Source organism: Sycon ciliatum, chromosome 5 (assembly GCF_964019385.1).
Source record: "Sycon ciliatum chromosome 5, ocSycCili1.1, whole genome shotgun sequence".
Lineage (NCBI taxonomy): Eukaryota > Metazoa > Porifera > Calcarea > Leucosolenida > Sycettidae > Sycon > Sycon ciliatum.
In genome coordinates this window covers 17,253,443-17,274,527 of record NC_088647.1, presented here as the reverse complement: position 1 = coordinate 17,274,527, position 21,085 = coordinate 17,253,443, and the positions used below count along the sequence as shown (strand labels likewise).

The window sequence follows — 21,085 nt, the reverse complement described above, 5'->3', positions numbered from 1 at the left end:
TCACTTCCTAGACCCACACAGTTTCATGCCCCCCCCCCCCCCCCCCCCCAAGAAATACGAGTTGGCTTGCTATTATCGTATCGCATCTACTTGGGCAGTATAACTTCTGAACATTATCAAGGATGGACGCACGAGGTTATTTCGAAGTCGACACAAGATACACATAATTATATAGAAGCAAACAACAGACAAGAACTTACACGCCGGCCACAACAGTATCCCAACCGTTGCAATGGCTCATCGATGATTCGGTCAAACATGTCAATCATCTTCTTAGCAAGTCTCCAGAGTTTGTTGTACTTCTTGTTAAATAGGAGAGCGTTGTCACACATCTGGTGGAAGTCGTCGATGAACTGAAACGGGTATTTGTATTCGCCATCCTCGAGTTTCTTTCGCATTGTGCCCAGGTCCATGGGGTGTTTAACAATCTTCAGGTAGTCTGGGGCGCAATCTCTGGCAGGATCCACCGGTTGATGGAACGCATCTGAATCTGGAATCGAGTGGATAGTGCTCCACACTGGCAGCAGCTCCGATACCAGAAGCTCATTCTCAAAAACGAGCTTTGGCGCTTTCTGTGCCGGTAGAGGCTTGGGTACGACGGACGGAGTGGCTGCTGGAGCAGTCAACTGCGAAAGCGTCTGGTCGTCAACTGAGATTTCGCCCGGCTTGATGGCAAGGGATGTTGGTGGCTGGACTGGCGCAGGCATTTCTTCGGTCACAGCGGCGCCGGCAGTGACCTCACCAGTGCTCGACACTGGCGTGGGCGGCTCATTTGGCGATATTGCCAGCGGCGGTAGCATACTAGTCTTGGGTACCGCGTTGCCGCAGTCCTGGAAACTTCTTTTCGCTTCCTCACTGGGCTCGGTGGTGTCCATGGCAACAGGAGTAGACAACATTGGGACGGCGGCAAGCGTGAGCAGAGAATTCTTGTCGCACACACTAGACACAGGCGATGACAAAGACGATGTGCCTGCCGCCACTCCAGTGCAGGTTGCGCCGCCAGCAGCGATAGCCAGCTTGTTATCCTCCAAACCGGAGGCAGCAAGACTGGTGGGTCCCGATTGCTCCGCAATTGCTGCTGCTGCACCGGTGTTTCCCACTGCAGCTGCACTTTCAGTGCTAGGTGCCGACAGCGCAGGATCTGCAATCAGCGGCTCCATCTTCGGAAAACCGTCCGCCAGAGTTGCAGTAGCTGCGCAATCCATCACCTGCTCCCCCGTGGCTGCTACCGAAGGCAATTCTTCCTTGACTACTGGTGTCACCTGACTTGCAGTAGCAGCCTCGCTGCCAGCTGGCAAAGGACACGACACTGCTCCGGCATGCAGGCCATTGTTGGTGTTGGTAGCAGTGCCGCCCCCTGTACAGAGAGCACACACACACACACGCACACACGCACGCACGCATACACACACACAATTGACCACAACAATTCGTTGATCTACAGCAGGAAATTGCAAGAATACTGAAATGGCCAGCATGAGATCAGACAAGGAAGGTAAACAAAGGGCTAAGAAAACATATGTCACAATTTTCAGTTTCCAGCCTTACCTTGAACACGCTTGCGGAAAAGGCTTTTCTTATGCTCGAACTGTCTTTGCAGATTCACGCAGTTCTGTGCATGAGTTTCCACATATGCCGTCTGCATAAAAGAAGTCACCAAGCATACGCACATATGATCACAACCACGTGAAAAAAACAATTTTAGTGTGTGCGTGTGTGTGTGTGTGGGGGGGGGGGGGGGGGGGGGAGATTCAGCACTACATGTAACCGAAACTGGCAAATAGGATGCCGTGCAGCAATAGAACATTGCTCACAAGGCACTCATAACAGCTGGTGTTCGGCGGTGTCTTCATCACAGCCGTGGTTACTGTTTGCTGCCCAGACCTACATAGTTAAACTGCAGTACAAGTACAATCAAGAGTAGATAAACAAGAGTGTGCAACTCCCGGATGGGTTGGCCCACGGCGGAATTTTTTTGTTGACGCAATCTTTTCTACGACGCACGCGCTGCGAGTCTGTCGGGAAGTTTTTGCCTCGTGCACTTGGCCAGGCTGTACATTACAAGGGCTGTGCCCAGCACGCGCTTTCATACTGCTCTGCGGCAAAATGTGCGTGCTTCTGAAAAATGTGACGTCTACGAAAAATCCCGTGGGCCGGGGTGTCTGCAGACTGTGCAGAAGAGATACGGAGTTGCACACTCTTGTTTATCTACTCTTGGTACAATGGATGGAACAAAATTATATTTCTCTTTGCAGCGGATATAAGTACTTTTTTTCCGGAAGACACTGCATATCTTTTTCCAGTCATTTGCCATTGGTAAAAGAGTACCTGGTTAGAAGGTACATGTACTGATTACTGATTTTCACGTCCCTTGCACGTACATGGAGGTTACATTGAAGTTTCGTTGCAGCTTAACCCATTGAACGCTGATGACGTCTATAGACGTCATTGAAAATGCCCCCCATGCGCGGGATGACGTCTATAGACGTCATGGGATATATAGTGATTTCTGGCACTCTCTGGTGGGTAAAAGTAGGCACTTCAGTCACGTGACATGACCTGTCAAAAAGTGCTAACGCTGAATCGCGTACATGCGTGGCACCAAGGAAAGGCGCATGCATAGATCGATCTGTAGCTGCACGGAAGCTGCGCAGGGCCTTCTCGTGTGACGCAGCATGTAGCTGAGGCCCTCAGCTTTCGTTTGAGCCCACATACGTCATGATGCGGCAATTTTTTGAACTCACGTACAGTTCGAGTAAAATCGGCAAGGATTTTTCGGGCATTTCACTTGGTTGCACGCATTTGCCATGTAGCTCATCGTCTTCAGCGTCGTATTTCCTTTCGGAATCAGTTGTCCTCGTTCGTCCGACACTTTGCGCATTGCTGCGCAAGGAGAAATAATGCGAGGTGTTATTGGAAGCGAACCGCGACAGGCGTCCTCCCGGCAATAGTCCTTGTTCGTCGGAGCCCATGCGCATGGCTGCGCAAGAAGAAATATTGCCAGGTGTTATTGGAGTCGCATCGGAGCAGTCGTCCTCTCCTGCAGGCGACGAGTAGGACAGTATATACTTCGGCGACTGGACCAAGAGAGCTGACATCAAAACGGCCTGCTCGGAACAAATCGTCAGCTGATCAGCAGGTGGCTTCCAGCGACCAAGAAAAGCATTGACGGTGATATTATACCAAGAATCCAGCACACACTCTGTACTCTATGCACAAAATCTCTCATGCTGGAGTTGCTAAAGTTTCAGTAGTCCCAAAAATTTGCAGACGATGTTCTACATGTAATAGTTTGTCATTTCTTTCCGTCAAATACCCCGTAAATTCTAGTTTGCTCAGTCTTTGGCTCATTGTTCTTCCGTACTCGTCACCACGTCAGTACTGTACATGTAGCAACAATGTCAATGTGTTCTGCCACTGAATTATTGTAGTTACTCTATCTTACCTCAAAGTCTCATCTTATGCTTTTCCAAAGGCTTCTCTGCACTGTTTTCATGCTGTTGCAATGGAGTTGCTATGCTGTTGCTATGGAGTTGCCATGGTGACCACACCCGATATCTTCGTCGGAGCTGCTGGACGGATGAAAAATCCGAAGTTTTTCCAAACCATGCTGTTTCTGCATTCATCTGGTTATTTTGACCTGCTTCCAGCGAGCTTGATATTTTGCCACTATAGACACTGAAGCAAGTTCTGCCAATTTCTGATATGCTGCTGGTGCCGTCGAAATACTGAAAATGCCGTTATTCAATTCTCCGACTTTGGGTGGCTATATCTCTGTGCCAAGTTATTCTTTTTGCTTCAAATTTTCTGTGGAGTCTTCCTAAACCTATCTGAATCGGATACAAAAAAGAAATACGCGTATTTCTCGTTTTGAAAAAATCGCCTGAAGTGCCTAGTAAAAGCACTGTTAGTCAGTTGGATCATGATCCTGCCTCTTGTACGATAGGTCGTTGGTACGAATCTCGCTTGGAAATACTACGCGTCTTTTTTTCTTCTCTTTTCAGCGATCCTTCAGCTGCAATTTCACGCATTTGGCGTATTTCACGCAATTTGAGCAAACTTGCGTCCCCTGTTGTGATGCGCTATTCTTTTTGGGGACTGTATCGATTCTGTCACCCTGTGGTTGATAGTCTTGGCAATCATTTCCAAAATATTTGAGGACCCCAGTTGCCAGAACCCTGGAGTTTTAGAACTTCCTATTGGCCCTGTTTTTAGCATTTTATATGCAGAGTACCATAGGCAAGGCCCAGTAGCGCTGAATGGGTTAAACACACCATCATGTAACACCCCCCCCCCCCCCCCACACACACACACTATTAGTCTATTAGTGTAGGTCAGATTGGAGCAGACACAGTGAAGAAGGCCCCCAGTAGAAGTGTGGCCACAGCTAGCCTTCACGAGAGCATGCATGACAGGGTGAAAGATGAACCAATGTGCAGAAACATGTCGTACCACGGACGGAGATAAGCTGAATGCTTTGCGCTCGATCTCTAGAAGCAGGTTGAGTATTTCGTGCTGTGAAGAGCCACGATCCGAATCAAAGTCTGCACTGCTCATCTGACGCAAGCTAGAAGACAAGGAGTTGCACAGAATACACAAGGCAAAAACGGTTTACACGGACAAGAGCCGAAAGTGGACTAGAAGACAAGGGGTTGCATCCAATACACAAGGCAAAACGGTTTACACTGACAAGTGCCGAAAGTGGACTAGAAGACAAGGGGTTGCATCGAATACAAAAGGCAAAAACAGTTTACACGGACAAGTGCCGAGAATGGCTACGAAAGCAAATCAGGACATCCCGTGCCACGATGGTGGCTACATGTGATCTTGAACGGGTCAATGCGTAGTAAGGATTCGTGTCCTTGCTATCTCAACTACAATGCAGGACATTACACACGCCACTAGTAGTATTCATATGTTTGAGGGAGTTTGGATATACATTATACATATTGCCCCCATCGTTTAGGAGCCGCATCTGACGCCTGATCATGGGGTGGTGGCGTCCCACGGAAGCGGAAAGGTGGTTCTTGACCAAGGAGTTGTACGACTCCTTGTTCTTGACCTGCCCGGTACGCGAACCCGCCAATTTATTTTTTTATACATATTGAATGTATTGTTTAGCGCTGACGCCAAATTTCAGTGCGAGGCGCAGCACTTCGAAACGTTGCTGAAATCGATATGAAAACGGTGTTCAGTGCTTTGCAGAGTGATGGGAACACGGCTAGATGCCGACAAATGATCAGAGAGTGAGCTTCACTCTTTGCTGCAGAAGCTGCAGTTCAGGGTAAAAATGCGGTGGCGTGAGCAAGGTGTGTTCTAACACCACATAGCAGCGCTCAGAGCAGCACTGTTCCAAGTTCATGTATCGTGCCAAAACCACATTCGCACATTGCCAATATCACTCCTGCCTCGAACGAAAACCCAACCAAAACACCAGCAGTCATCTCTTAGGATACTGTAAAGAGAGAAATTTTTGCTAGAGATTATATTTCGCTATTTTCGCAGCCATCACACATTCGCGAATATAAATCGTCGCACACTGCTCTGTACATTGACTGCAGACAGTACAAGATCCGACTGAAGAGATAAAATCGCAAAAGTTTCTCGTCGTGAACGAGCACAATTCTTTAAAACGCGAACTTTGCGCGCCGCAAAAATTTATCGCTTTACAGTACACACCACTTGTGTACCTGCTATATAAATTCAGTAGAGGGACAATTCTTCTGCTTGGCTTCACAACATTTCCACCAGCTGGCAGGACGGTTCGCAATGCCTTACCCTTTGATGATGTTACGGACACGAGCGGTTGAGGAGTAGGTATCATGCCAACTCTGGGAAGCTGTTGGAGCCAGCGGGCAGATCCTCTTCACAAGAGCCTCGTCCCTACTTGGACAAGCAGAGGAGACGACACACAGAATGCAACATACAGACTATCAGACTACATTGGTCTATGCACTGCGCTGCATTGCGCGAAAATGCGTGCGAGTCAACTCGACTCGTACTCAGTAGTTCAGCATACTTCAAAAGCAGAAACCAGCAGAGGGTAGAGGGAAGAGGGTTCCTGGTTCGAGTCCTGGTGGTAGCAGTCATTTCTTTCTTCAGATATTTCCCGCTTCGAACTCCCTCATACGTATGAATAATATAAGTAGAATTGAGGAAAAGATTGACATCATGCAAATGATGACATACCAGCACAGGTCCAGGCAAAGGATTCACAACAAAACACACGAAAACAATGGTAGATAGCCGAACCACGCAACAGAAGCAAGACACGACTCTTGCGCAGCTATTGGTGTCGCATTGGCACAGTTTCGATTCGTGTTTATTCATGCCCTAGCTTTGCTCATTTCCTCCCTTACAATACCAGCTACGCTCTCTCTCATCTTGCCATTACAATTCTGAAGAAAAATATAAAAAATAACTATATCAGTATCCATCAGACTCGAGTTCTTCTCCTGTTGTTCGGTTTGGCTATCCTGTTGTTCGGTTTGGCTATCTACCGCTATAACAAAAGCAGAGCCCAGATGGTGAGCCAAGGACAAACTTTAAAGGAAAAGAAAGAAGCGGAAACCCTGGGGCACAAGGAATGCGTTCAACTTCACCACCTAGACCAGATCTTGGACAGAGAGACACGTGCACAACTTCGTATAAAACTGACAGGGAGTACATGCACTGACACATTCCAGGGGAGACTTCACAGCAGACAACATTAAGAAGATTACAGTACTGTTGAGCGCCGAAGAACGGAGCGCCGAAGAACGACCATGAAAATAAGAACGGTCTAAGCTAAGTTAGGAGGCTGACCCCCCCCCCCCCAGTTCTTTGGCGACCGACAGTACTGTAAGGAATTCTGGCAAAGCGCCATTGCGAGCAAAAATTTGACAGGCAACTGCTGATCGTGAAACCGTCCGAACTTACATGGCTGATACTTTCCCATTGGTTGTGCGCATGGCTTGGGTCGGATGTAGTTGTTGCTGCTGCGTCATTGAGCTTGGGTGCATTTGTATACGTCGATCGCGCTTCCCTACAAGACAACACGAGAAATAAATCAGCCACCTTGACGTACATCTGCAATCTACAATCACTCATTTGCAATGGGTCTGTCTGTCTTTGACATTTAGCAAAAGCTCAAATATAATTGAGCTTGGGTGCATTTGTATACGTCGATCGCGCTTCCCTACAAGACAACACGAGAAATAAATCAGCCACCTTGACGTACATCTGCAATCTACAATCACTCATTTGCAATGGGTCTGTCTGTCTTTGAGATTTAGCAAAAGCTCGAATATCAAAACATGGATGTAAGTAAGCGACGAGGCGACACCAGTTTCAAAATTGCGAACAAAAGGATGAGCTGAATCGACATGCGTAACAGCTTTATTGTAACAATGTGGAGAACGAAAAATGTGATGGACAATGATGAAATAACTTTTAACTACAGTCAAACCTCGTTAGGACGAACTTCAAGGGGCTGAACAAATTTGTTTGTCTTATCGGGAGTTCTTCTAATCCAGATCTGACAAAAAAATCGATATGCATATCATATGGATTGCATTTACGTGAAGGTGCATACTGTGGTAAATGGAAAGCATTTATTCTCAGCATAAGCCAGAAACAGACAATGTGCTACAATTCGTGACTGTGCTTCCATATACAAACAAATACATTACGATAAACCATAGATTGAATATGAGTGATTACGAGTGTGCATGTGAAGCACAGCATCTCAACATCCATACTTTACAAAAACAGTTCACGGTTCGTGTGAGACTCGATCGGAGCCAGTGGAGGCCGAGTTTTCCGCATCCGCAGGAACGCCACTACCCTCTACGGATCAACGCTCTTTGCTTCACAAAACACTTCACAACTCGATCAACGACGCGAACAGTGTACGCTGAAGCTTGGCCTAGAAAGCACGCACGTCAGTGCAGTGCGTCTACTACGATTCACTACGTACATGTAGATCTATGTACGTACAATCAATGTATGGACCCGGCTATCGAAAAAAAAGAAAGAAAAAAGACAGCCAGCGCACGCGCACTCACCCAAAGTTCGTACTACGCGCTAATTTTATTCAAATCACACTTGAAAATAGTCCGTCTTCGCGAAAGTTCGCCATACAGGAGTTCGTCGTAAACGAATAATTTTGACTTGATATGATGCCTGGCCAACCATAGGATTGGCCCTAGTTCGTACTAATGGAAAGTTCGCCTTATCAGATTTTAACGAGATTTGACTGTACATGCAGTTTTCGTACAACTTCCATTAGAAAGAAAACGTTGTACTGAAGAACAAAATTGAGACAGTGTGAAAGCCGTTACACATGTCGATTCAGCTCGTCCTTTTATTCGCAATTTGGAAAACATGGATGCACCAGCAAAAATCCAGCAATAAGATTCGTTAAAGGGGAAGTTAAGGCAAAAATCAAGATTTCACCAGTTGTAGTCTTCGGGGCGCTGAGTCGAATGGTCTTGGTCCGAGAAAGCTGAGACGCTCCCTTCCTACTTGAATCCCAATCGAACTCGCGCACTTCCACCGAAACTGGGTGACTGTGCCCTACTAGATGGGGATTTGTATGCAAAATGTCACTAAAAGCGCCATTTCGTTCTTATAAAAGCACGGATGACCGCGATTGGCCCATATGTTGTAGTCTTTTGGACGCTGAGTCGACTGGTTTTGGTCCGAAAAGGCTGCGATGCAGCGTTCCTCCTTTATTCCCCACCGAACATGGTTGAAGAAGCGGTCACGTGCTCCTGGGTGCCCAAATCACCTGGTCACCACGCCAGCAGGCGACAAATTTCACACCAAGGTTCAACTCGAGTGACAGGAGTGCACCCAAAAAAGGTCAAACAGGCTAGTAAGTTGTACCCTGCGGGCACGGTGGCCAGGTGACTGGCGTACGCAGGAGCACGTGACCGCTTGTTCAACCATGTTCGATTGGGAATAAAGGAGGAACGCTGCATCGCAGCCTTTTCGGACCAAAGCCAGTCGACTCAGCGTCCAAAAGACTACAACATATGGGCCAATCGCGGTCATCCGTGCTTTTATAATAACGAAATGGCGCTTTTAGTGACATTTTGCATACAAATCCCCATCTAGTAGGGCGCAGTCACCCAGTTTCGGTGGAAGTGCGCGAGTTCGATTGGGATTCAAGTAGGAAGGGTGCGTCTCAGCTTCCTCGGACCACGACCATTCGACTCAGCACCCCGAAGACTACAACTGGTGAAATTTTAATTTTTGCCTTAACTTCCCCTTTAAATATAAAGGTAGATACAGATACAGCCGCCTCCACTGAAAATTCGAACTCGGATAAAACAGACAACTTGGGTGCATCAGTCACCAAAACACCCACAGCAACGGGCCACAGCTACAAACCGGTAGGATAGATACAGTTTGCCATGACCAGTGAGCTACACAGCATCCAAACTATACCTTTGAACGGCCGACATACAGCACAGGCGTCCTGACGGCAATCTTTGAAATGCTGTACAATCTGGCGGCTCGAAGAGCAATGCGCATCTGCAGAAAACAAAACACAAACGGTAATGTTCGAGGCGAGCGGCGTTAAAGCATGTGCGCAGTGGAGAGGTGCTGGTGAGAACGCTATGTGTGGGCGCGCATGTGCGTGTTTTAATGTTAAAACAATCGCATTCTGCACTCGACATGAAAACACCCACATACTCGTATGTACACACGCATACGGTTATGTTCAAATTGGTATTTGAACAATTTGAGAATCGAACAATCATCGAACATTTGAAATTGACCAGTGAAGCACAAATGCGAATGTTCAATGATTGCATGAAAACCGTATTACTAATAGGCTTTAGAGTCCATAGCTTTTTTGCTTTCCTCAGAATTCGTGGCAGTCTCGAAATTGCGTACCCCAGTGCCACGATAACGTTGGTTCTACTTTACCCGTTTATCAATTTTGAAGATCTTGGGCTCGTTGGAAAGCTTTTGATAAGAGAATTACAAGGAGCCCATACTCGTCAATAGCACACCTCATTGTCTGCCAAACGCGCTCCAAACACGAGTCCAGTTCCAGATCTGAGACAAAATCGGTCTTCTTTTGCCATTTCACTGTACCTAGCTCGGAACTGTTCAAATTTTTCGAGAGGAAGCTTTCCTTGCTTTGTCTTCGCGCCGCACCGGTCCTGGCATATGCTGCCTGCCCTGAAGCTAGGAAAACTTCCTTTTCATGCACTGTTGACTCACAGCACGCAATGCAGAAAATACAAAATGTTCGATCTATCGCCGCTCTTTAACCCTTTGAGGCCCATAGTGCGGATATATCCGTACCAGTGTACAGTGCATACTTTTCAAAGCGCAACCTGGCGTAACTCGGCTGTCCCTTGACCAAATCGGACAATCGAAAGGGCTATCGACATTAGAATTGTCTCAGCTATCGGCTCCAAAAACCCCGAAAGCGATCCGAGTTTGGAGATACGAGACTCGAACTAAATTCGCTCAGCAGAGTCAACTTGAGCGCGTGCATTTTGAACTCGTTTTTAGAGGTTTTTCCTGACTCGCGGCCCACGCAGCTACAGATAGTTCACGTCATCGCAAAGGCGTGTTTCTCAGCTCTCCAGTAAAACAAGTTGAGTGATCTGCGATGCAATTTGTTGAAATGGCAGAGAATTTGAGTTGGGCGCTCGCAATGCTGGCTTTGGAGCGCCGTATCGCGCTGCGGCGCTGGTTCTGTGGATCGAGTGATGTATTGCTGGCTATCGCTGTGTTCCTCTGGCCAAGAGCTTTCCAGAAAGCCCAATATCACCAAAATTGGCCAAAGGACACCAAAGTTACGACCAGATAAGTACCTGGGCTCGCGTATGCAGTGCATTTCTTGAAATAATTGTGGGCCCTAAAGGGTTAAAACTTCACCGGAAAGACTTCGGACCTATTCGAGGCGATAGCTGAGAGTTTTCTCCACCATCTAGACCCATCGACTGATGAATTTCGTCAAGATTGGGCCGAGCTACGAAAGCCTGACTGGACCTCATACTTGCCAACCCAGCCAAATCAAATCCCTAAGGGCCCGGTCACACATGCACTGGGGTTCGCTTCGGCGTCGAGTTTCTGCGACAGCGAGCCTGGTGTCGCTCCAGCGAAACCACGTGTGTATGGTCACACATACAAACAGGGCAAACTCCTACTTTGGCGGGAAATGAGAGTAAAGTGGACTGTGGTGCATACGGTACGGAGAATAGACGAGGTCAATGACTATCTTGCACGCATTTTTGTTGCATGGACATCATACCCATACAAATGTCTCGTAGCAAGTCCATAAATAGCAGACCGCGGTGTTTTCCGCTGAAGCGAAACCACAGAAGCGACAGTCTCGCTTCGAAATTTTTGGAGGAAGCGGATTGGAGTTTACGCTGAAGCGGAAGTTCCGCTTTTCGCCGTTGGCATGGTATTTTTCGCTCCTGCGACGTCGCTTCAGCGTATCCGCTACTTTCGGGTGCATGTGTGACCGGGCTCTTAGTCACACACCCAGTTTCCCTTAATTTTCTCTCATTTCCCTTATTTTCCTGGTTTTCGCCAAATTTCGGCCATTTTCTCTTTTTTTGGGGCACTTTTTGATTATTTTTGCCTATCTTTCCCCAATTTTTTCTCTTCTTTTTATTCTTTTCCAACCCATTGCTAGGGGGACCAAAACCTGAGTTTCTATATTGTCAGATCGCCCCTATAGGCCTACATGCGTGATTGTGTGAAATGCAGGGCCGCATTTGCCCTTGTCACACCACAAAACAACCTTTTTTTATGAACACTCATGGTTCAGTGCCATCACCGGTAGTTTTCGATCAAAATCAAAAAGCCCCGGTATGCCGGTAGTGCCCGTCGTTTCCCGGTATGATACCAGGAAAACCGGTATGGTTGGCAAGTATAGGACCTGCATGCATACAAAATGTCCATGGTTCGATTTCGAACCATGGCTGCCAAAGGGTGAATACGCCGGATAATGCGCACACTATTCGGAAACTAAAGCACCCAGTAGTGCGGATACAACGGTTTGTGCAGCCCAACTAGCTTTACACACATGTTTTCCAACGTCTCTGGGGACCAGCGGTGGCCGCTCAACGATCTGATTCTGTAGAACCTTGGGCGGCAAATATGTGCAATGCAACGCTGCAACCTTTGTACAAAGGGAATTATTGCGCGCACGAGCATGACGTCATGAAAGTGACGTGAACTCAAAAGTTTGTCGGAACAGCACTGAATGCAGGAACCAAGGACTCATGCACACTCTTGTGGAGACTTACAGCTGCATCCAGTATGCATGTTGCAGATCTTCATGTGCTCCAGAACGCTCTTAAACAGGCCACACATTGGCTCATTGCACCGCCTATCACATTCGTGCGCGTGGAGAAGCAAGCGCAGCTGACTGGTGACGGCTTCGGACTTCATGGGCTGCAAGGCGCGCAGAAACACAAGACGTGCACACACGCACACGCATGCACATGCATGCGCACACACACACACACACACACACACACACACGAGGACAGTCAAATTTTCAGCCGAGCATACCTGCCGTAGTGTCTTGTATTAACATTAAAGCATGTAAGAAGCCTGTTTTGAATAGAAGCCTGATTTTCAAGATACACTGTCGGCACATAAGCCTGGTTTTAGTGTTGACATACATGGAAATACCTGTCTTGCATAGAAGCCTGTCTCATATAGAAGCCTGCAGAATTTCCAACGAAAAGTCATATAAGCCGCGGCCTTTGTACACGATTTCACGGCACATGTGAGTACAGTAACCTTCAGGGAACGACAGTCCTGTTCCTACTGTACAGCTGACGTACTCCATAATAATAATAATAATAATAATAATAATCTTCACTACAGTGCATTTCAAAACTATAGACGCGCAGGGTTTTTGAAATATTTCAAATTTGGCTGGAACTTTTTGAGAATAGTTTTCGGAATATTGCTCAGGATCGCTCCACAATTACTCTCATATAGTTTCTAAAGGATTGGATAACAGACGCCCAATTTGGAAAAATTTATGCACAAAGTGATCACAGATTTTATGTGGTATAGATGCTGGCATAACGGTTTTTGCCTAGGTACGCGTCTATAGTTTTGAAATGGACTGTAGTACAGTCGTCCCTCTCTAATCCGGCACTTGTTTATCCAGCACCCTTGCAAACCAGCACACTTTCTGGCAAAACGGATTTTTTCAGTTCATTTTCTACGCTTTAATCCGGCACTTGAATTCCGCCTCCAAATCACTCAAACTGTACATAATTCGATTTTCTAATCCAGCAGTTGTACATCGAATACTGTCGGGGACCATTGTAACATACACAACACATGTAACATACACTTGGGAATATCCTATGCTACTGCAGAAGGTATTCCCAAGTGTATGTTATAGACATGCATTCCACAAAGTACTTGGTTGGACACAGAAAATCCCTATGTTTTGACGTACAACACAAACATGTATGACAACATGTGGGCCGGGTTGGAGGGCAGGAGTTGATAATCCAGCACCCTTGTTTATCCAGCAGAAAATGCCGTTGCAAAAGGTGCCGGATTAGAGAGGGACGACTGTAATAATAATAATAATGTAAGGAAAAATTGGAGGCGTATCCAATTTCGAAAGAGAAGGTGTCGGCACCGACGCAATCCACACAGTCAAGTAAGCCAATTTGTTAACCGAACGTTTTCGTTCCCTTCTCATCATGGGTAAGTACAGGGAATAATGGAAAAATGTCAAAATACAGCAATTTATAGAGCTACAGCAAAAGCATAGATCGAGAAACTCACGCTATACGTGTTGAAAAAATTAAATTCAGCAGAACAGGTAAAACACAGGGTGAAGGTGAAGAAATGACTAACACATAATGAAAGCATCAGTGAGGAGAAGCACTCCTGACACTTTCACGAGGATTAGTGCCAAACAACTGAAGTGACAAAACATTTCCCTTCTGAACACATAGTTCAGGGGACAACTTACGGATATATAACACTTCCAAAACAGACAAATGTAATACAGATCTGCCACGGGCCTAAACTGAGAAAACATCATCTCTGTACAACTCACGACAACTACCACTAACGGACAGATGACTCTTGATAGCCGATTGCTGATTGTTGGAATGTGGCGTCTTTTTCGTTGCCTCCAATGTCGTAGCTCTTGACCCGTCCTTTCCACCGGGCAGTCGCCTTGCAGTCACTTCCGATGCCGTAGGTCCTGACTCGTCCCTTCCACCACACCGCCTGGTCACTCGTCCGGTGTCTGATTCTTCCGTTGTCTTGATCAGTGGCTTTCGTGGTGGTCTTCCACGCTTCCTGCCACTTACGCTCGTTGTCACTTCCGGTATCGCCGCCTGTTCGTCTCCTCCAGTACGCATCCTCACCTGGCTGCGAGTAACTCTTCGAGTCGGTGTCCCTGGCAGTGCTTTAACAGCTCTGCACCTCTTTGCCTTGCCGACTTGGGCTGGCCCAAGCCCAGCACATGCTGCCGATGCAAGAGTCGATTGTGCCGTTGCACCAGACGAGGACGGGTCAAGAGCTGCGACATACCAATGTTTACACGGTGACTCAACTGTGCATAGACTGTAATACATGAAAAAAAATAAGAACGGTCTAGGCTAGAATGCTGACCACCCCCCCCCCCCCCCCCCCCCCCCCCAGTTCTTGGCGACCGGCAGTACTATACATGTACAATCATCCAGGTTACATCTCAAAATACGCCCGTTGAGCATGATCCCCTTTACTTAACTTACTGCCCAGCCTGAAAAGCACTTACCATCCCGGATGCTGGACCTTGAGCAATACTCTGCTGCCTGGCCATACCGTTGAGAGAAGGCACTGGCATTCCTGTGCCGCCTGGCAGACCATTCATCCCAACACTCTGGATACCGCCGCCGCCCATCAGGCGGGGCTGCGAACTATTGCTCGCTGCCAGATGCCGCATGGCCGCGAGATGCTGCTCCTGCATCATGTGATGGGTTCCGTTTAGTGGCATTTCCTGCAACGAATCGCACGAAAACAATGGAAATCATGTGCATTTAGACCCGTAGTGTTGGCATGAGCAAGTCACCTCTTTCGAAATAGGTGCACAAGTTGACTCCCCATAATTCAACACAAAAAAGTGCACCCGTTGGATAACTAGAACTCCGCCGTCGTACAGAAGGGCAGTGGTGTACATGCCCTTGGGGTCGGGTTCCACTGCGGCTCCGCGGCACTTGGCTGCACGCAGCGGAGCAGTGCGGTTCCACTGACTCGCCATTCGCGGTACCGCGGTCGTGCTCCACGTTTTTTGATGACGTTTTACTTACCTGTGCGCGGGTGCGCGTGTGCGAAATCAAAAAAATCCTCGTGTTCTGGCCTGCACAACGAATTAAAATTTGAATTTTAAAATTCTAGCGTACAAAACAATGCAAAGTACGTGAAACAGGTCGAGGTGCGACCGCGGCTCGCAGTTTTTGATCAAGAATCATAGCGAAAGCTCGTGGTGAGCCGCGGCCTCGCTGCTCCAGCTTGAGCCGTGGTCACTATGGTAATGATGACGTTTCAAGCCGCGGATGACGAGCAGAGGAGCAGCGGAGCCGCAGTGGAACCTGGCCCTTAGCGCTTATTTCGAAGTTAGAATAAGATGGAGTGTAGGTACCTGCAATTCTAAGTTCATTCTATTCTCCATCTCCAGCCAAGAGTAGCTCAAAAAGCAATCCCCTGCTCGCTCACTGATCGACAACAACGTTCAAGAAACCCACCTGATCTCGAAATCTGAGTCAACTGTGTGCGAGGCAAAGTGCAAAGATTTGATCGAGAACGGCTTTTCCAGGTGGCTGGCTCTGTTCGTAGGCCTCAGTAACTTCGTACTTTCTTATGTGCGGAGATGTTTGCGAACAACAACGCTGTTGACTGGAAGTCGTAAAAATCATTGATGTTCATGCTCCACTTCTGTTCTTCAGAATGAAGTACTGCTCTCTGATGGACCTTCCAGGCACGGATTCGGCTGCGCTTTTCTTTCCTGCCTACATCGTTCCAGGACAGCACCAGCGCCGGGAGAGACACAGCCCCAGCACCACACACCCTGTTCTGTGAACTCAAACACGGCACTAGTTTATTCACGAGGCGGGAATTTCTCTAGCCAGAACGGTAACTTGCTGCACTACACTTAGATATTAGAGGAAAGAACTACAGCCAAACCTCGCTAGGACGAACTTCAAGGGACCGAACAAGTTTTTTTGTCTTATACGGAGTTCTTCTTACCCAGATCTGACAAAAAAATTGATATGCATATCATATGGATTGTATTTTATGTGAAGGTGCATTCTGTGGCAAATGTAAAACAGTTTTTCATAACATAACCCAGCAACAGGTAAGAACAATGTGCACTAAATTCATGACAGCATTACATCCGCCTTGGAACATGTTTTGCCAGTACCAGAGGCCTCCAGTGCTCCACTATCAGAAACAAACTACAGCCAGCATACCCACGGGGACCGAAAGTTCGTACTACACGCTGATTTTGTTCAAATCACGCTTGAAATTAGTTCGTCTTCATGAAAGTTCGTCGTAAACGAATAATTTTGACTTGATATGATGCCTGGCCAACCATAGGATCGGCCCTAGTTCGTACTAAAGGAAAGTTCGCCTTATCAGTGTTTGTCCTAACGAGGTTTGACTGTATGAAACTTGCCTGAATCACGACCTGTTTCATGCACCAAAATCCACAATCTCTCATACCAACACACCTGCGCTTGCTTGATAGGAAAATTGGCTTCAAAGCACAAGGAGAGTGCGATGTTTGCTTTTCCGCAGTGAGTGGATATACATGTAGCTGCGTGGTGCAGGGGGAGGCACATCTGACCCCAGAGAATGGAGATCATAGTTGCATACTCTTGCCTAATACGGACCCTCGATAACGCGTACATTGAACGAACAATAAAAATTATAGGAATGGGTTTGCTCCCACACTGGAGCTCGCGCTATTCCGTCGACGACTTGACACTTGACTGACTCGCGACTGCCATCCAGACAACACGAGAAGTCCATCGAACCTTCAACTCGGCAAACCTGCAAGAAAGCACCACTCCCTGCTCAATACACAGTATTTCGGGGAATTCACCCTTCAGTTGAGCTTGAGTATGCTGAGGAAAATTGTGCCTGAAGAGCACCACTTATATAGTGCTTTCCAGGCACAAACATCACCAGGGATACAAACTTACAGAGACACTCCGTTTCCAGCGCGACAAACACCTCGTGAACACCAGATAGCAGCGTGAGTCAGTTATCGCTCCTGGACGGTTAGAACGGACGTAGAGGACCCTCTACGTCTGTTCTCACCGTCCAGGAGCGATAACTGACTCACGCTGCTATCTGGTGTTCACGAGGTGTTTGTCGCGCTGGAAACGAAGTGTCTCTGTAAGTTTGTATCCCTGGTGATGTTTGTGCCTGGAAAGCACTATATAAGTGGTGCTCTTCAGGCACAATTTTCCTCAGCCTACTCAAGCTCAACTGATGAGGGGTGAATTCCCCGAAACACTGTGTATTGAGCAGGGAGTGGTGCTTTCTTGCAGGTTTGCCGAGTCGCTCGTGTGCTCTGGATGGCAGTCGTGAGTAAGTCAAGTGTCAAGTCGTCGGCGGAATAGCGCGAGCTCCAGTGTGGGAGCAAACCCATTCCTAAAAAAAATCATCGCCGAAGTCGCAACCTCTATTTAATAAAAATATACACAATAAAATAATTCATTGGTTGAAAAAATAGTAAATACAAAAATAATACTTGTAAGGTATACTAATATGTACTATTCAATGAGATATTTCGAACAGCTTCAAAAGCAAGTGACTTTTTCGACTGAACGAAGAAATCTTATCCCGACTGCAGCAGCTCCTGTGACCTACCTGTGATAGGCCAAGTGGTGGCCAAAGAGATCCATTCTGCACAGCAGCAGAATCATTGGCACTGCCATGAGCTGCACTTCTGTGTCCACGAGTGCCAACTGAGCTCGAAGCACCTGCCTGTTGGTTAGGGAATTCCGATGAAAATGAGTTAGGAATAGGAGTAGTACTAGTAGATTGCAGGGCTGCCATTAAAGCTCCATGTGGTGGTTGCTCAAGATAACTACTGGAGCTTGTAGAAAATAAATCCATCTTGGGGGACCAAGTCGCTTCGGAATTCGAGCTAGTTGCTTCACCCTTCGTACTTTTAGGCTGGAGCGACGAAGCTGGTACTGATGCCAGAGCAGACAGAAAGTCTAGGAATCATGATGATAAAACAAGAGGACACACGTACACACCACCACACAAAACAATACATGCACAGCCACACGTACAAAGAACACAAAATCACGATCAATTCCAGTCGGGAGAAAACAACGCATACAGGAAAAAGACAGGGAGAGAAATAGAGGAAAAAAGAGTTGGGCAGTTTCCTACCTGCGTCTGTTGAATCAGGACCTGGGTAGACTCGCTTCGGAGTTGGTTCCGTCATGATTGCGTTGAGTAGGTCGACGAAACGCTTTGAGACTCAGATAATCCTAAATCCAATCCTGATTCTATTGTATCTCAATCCGACCAACACACGACCTTGGACAGGCGGACGACGATGGCCGTCTCGTTTCGTAGGAGCAAATGCTCCGACAGCAAACGAACAACGCCGTCTGCTGAATAGCTGGTCACCCAACGGAATGAAAGCCACCAAACAAGATTGGAATCCAAAATCAATCGTACAAGGTGTCAGCAAGGCAAGCAAAGGGACGCTACTCTAAGTACGCACAACCGTGTACACGCGGACAAAGGTACACTGCAAGTGAACCTACTCGCTAGCGATCGTCAGACGTGTGCGTGCAGAGTCGCCAACAAACTATCTTCAACTCGTATGAGCGCACATATCGAAGTGGACCTGGGCTGCAACAAAGCAAGGACAGCTACGTGAACGGCAAGAACACAGCGGCGACAAACACAGACTGAGACGGGCTAAAGAGATGGCTTCGATTAAAACAAGAAAAGCTGAACACATCCAAAATCAAAGTGAGCGATCCAGGTGGCGGCCGTCGAGGATAGGATAGGTCTACGTGGCAGCACGCGGCACGGAGCCTATTTTACGGGGGTCGCACCATTACTACCATGGGAGCAAGCGCAACTAGCTGAACGCACCGCCAAATAGTGGTCTTTTTTCCTCTCACTCAGGCTCTCTCAAACTGCGATCCTAAGTAGTAGCACTCCGAACAAGGTAGGAAGACGACGTTTAGACTTTAGCTGAAAGAGCCACGCATGCACAGCACACTACTAGGCGCATACTACTAGTAGTACAACTAGTAGCAGGCTGCCGCGAAGGAAGAGTGCCCGTGTATCATGTGTAAGTCAGTAGTAGAATCTACGTGTAGGAGGTCTCCCAAGTCCAAGGATTTAAAATGTGTAGGTCGTAGATCTCCACTATGTAGATACCATGGCATGCACTGATGCAGTGTAGGTGATAGTGATAAAGTATTAAAATTTTATTGACTAGACTGTCGACATGTACATGTCAGTCGTGTACTACTACTAGTACTAGTACTAGTGCATGCTAGCAGTACTGGTACTTAGTGGCAGTAGAGTCCTATGCCTATGCCGCTATGCCACTACGAGTCGTAGTATCCTGCTGTGAATGTGAGCATGCTAGCAGTGAGTGAGTACTGACTGTCAGTGTATGGTGGAGTCTCCGTGGTATGGCTATGACGGTATACAGTATAGTATGAGTAGTACGAGTATGAGTATGAGGGCAGTGCAGTATGGCATTGGTATGGACCATGATGGACAGCGCTAGGCTAGCCTAGGGCTAGGGCAGCTCGCGCAGCAGCGCAGGTGAATGAGAAATCCAGTCAGTGCACTAGCCACTACGCGCCGAGCGTTGTGCGGCCTTACGACTACGAGACCTGCGAGCACTGGGCATTGCCATTGGTGCAACTGCAAGGCGCAAACCAGGGAGTCAAGTACAAAACGTGGGTTTGCGCCAGGCCTGGCCAGGGAGTCTTATGTTAAACGAGTACAAAACGTGGGTTTGCGCCGAGTCATAATAATAACTACTCCCTGGCGCAAACCCACGTTTTGTACTTGACTCCCTGGTTTGCGCCTTGCACCAAGCCCTGGCCTGCGCCTGGGATTACGGCTCCCGGCCTGGCGCAAACTCACGTTTTGTAGTGCCGCGACTGGATTTCATTGAGCAGGATCTGTACGTAGAATCTACGAGGTAATTTGGCTTTTTTTTATTTTGGCATTTTTTAACTGTGACAAAATAATGTGTAAAATTTGCTTTTCTTCTGGCTGCTAGCATGCTTCTCTTAGTACTCTGCTCCGGATGGCCGTATCAAAACATGGGTGGTGGCAAATGAGAGCCAGTTTATCGTAAATCAACATTGACCAGAAAATTTGGTGCACATAATTCTCCGTGCCACTTCGGTATAAATATTAAAATAATGGTGGGTGCTTTGCCATTTTGTGTAAAATGTGCAAAATAAGCCCGGCCCTGAATGGACGAGGAGGGCAGTGCTTCCGCAGGGCCTTTGGACGAGGTCAGGCCGTCTTGCCATCACTACAGACAATAATGAAGAACAGTAGGTCACGGAATACACTCTGTGAGAATGAAAACCTGGCTGCTATGCTACCTATCCAATTCCACCGTATGACACAGCCACTAGTAGTACAAATTCAAAAACACGGCTTTCGCAGCATACAATGCAGTGGAGAGATTAATAATATTATTATTTTCATCCACTAGCAATCCCGGTTGAAGTGATATCTATCAACATTGATGACCGAATAATCCCAGTTTGCGATGCCATTTTACAAAAAAACTACTTGTGACACACCAATTATTTGAATCCTGAGAATGCTATGAAAGTAGGGCATGATTCAAGACACTTTCCAAAGGGGGATCATTCCTATTTTTTTGACACAACAGGCCGCATGAAGTTAGTGCAAAGTGCGTTTACGAACGAATGATGTTGCTGCAAGCAATTAAAGAATGACTCGAGCTCTCTACTTCAGTACTTGTAGTATTAGTGCGTTGAGGTCGTGTGACTCGTGTCCTTTGACCTCCTCTCAAACAAACATTAGCCATTTGGAAGATCGTTATTGGTAA

General features: G+C 47.2%; 1 protein-coding gene across 3 annotated transcripts in view; it reads right to left on the bottom strand.

Moving 5' to 3' along the window:
* LOC135817864 (histone acetyltransferase p300-like) overlaps positions 1 to 19,221 on the bottom strand; it is a 30,160-nt gene extending 10,939 nt beyond the window's left edge. For 2 of the 3 annotated variants that reach the window (XM_065331144.1, XM_065331146.1), the window contains exons 1-10: positions 18,403 to 19,221; positions 17,869 to 18,221; positions 14,768 to 14,989; positions 12,267 to 12,414; positions 9,433 to 9,519; positions 6,919 to 7,024; positions 5,779 to 5,886; positions 4,453 to 4,567; positions 1,549 to 1,639; positions 201 to 1,357 (exon numbers count right to left, since the gene is read on the bottom strand). In XM_065331144.1, coding sequence (XP_065187216.1) covers positions 201 to 1,357; positions 1,549 to 1,639; positions 4,453 to 4,567; positions 5,779 to 5,886; positions 6,919 to 7,024; positions 9,433 to 9,519; positions 12,267 to 12,414; positions 14,768 to 14,989; positions 17,869 to 18,221; positions 18,403 to 18,457 — 2,442 coding nt within the window. In that variant the 5' untranslated portion in view covers positions 18,458 to 19,221. The remainder of the gene's footprint in view (positions 1 to 200; positions 1,358 to 1,548; positions 1,640 to 4,452; positions 4,568 to 5,778; positions 5,887 to 6,918; positions 7,025 to 9,432; positions 9,520 to 12,266; positions 12,415 to 14,767; positions 14,990 to 17,868; positions 18,222 to 18,402) is intronic. The other variant, XM_065331145.1, reaches the window with a different exon arrangement.
* Positions 19,222 to 21,085: the final 1,864 nt, after the last annotated feature.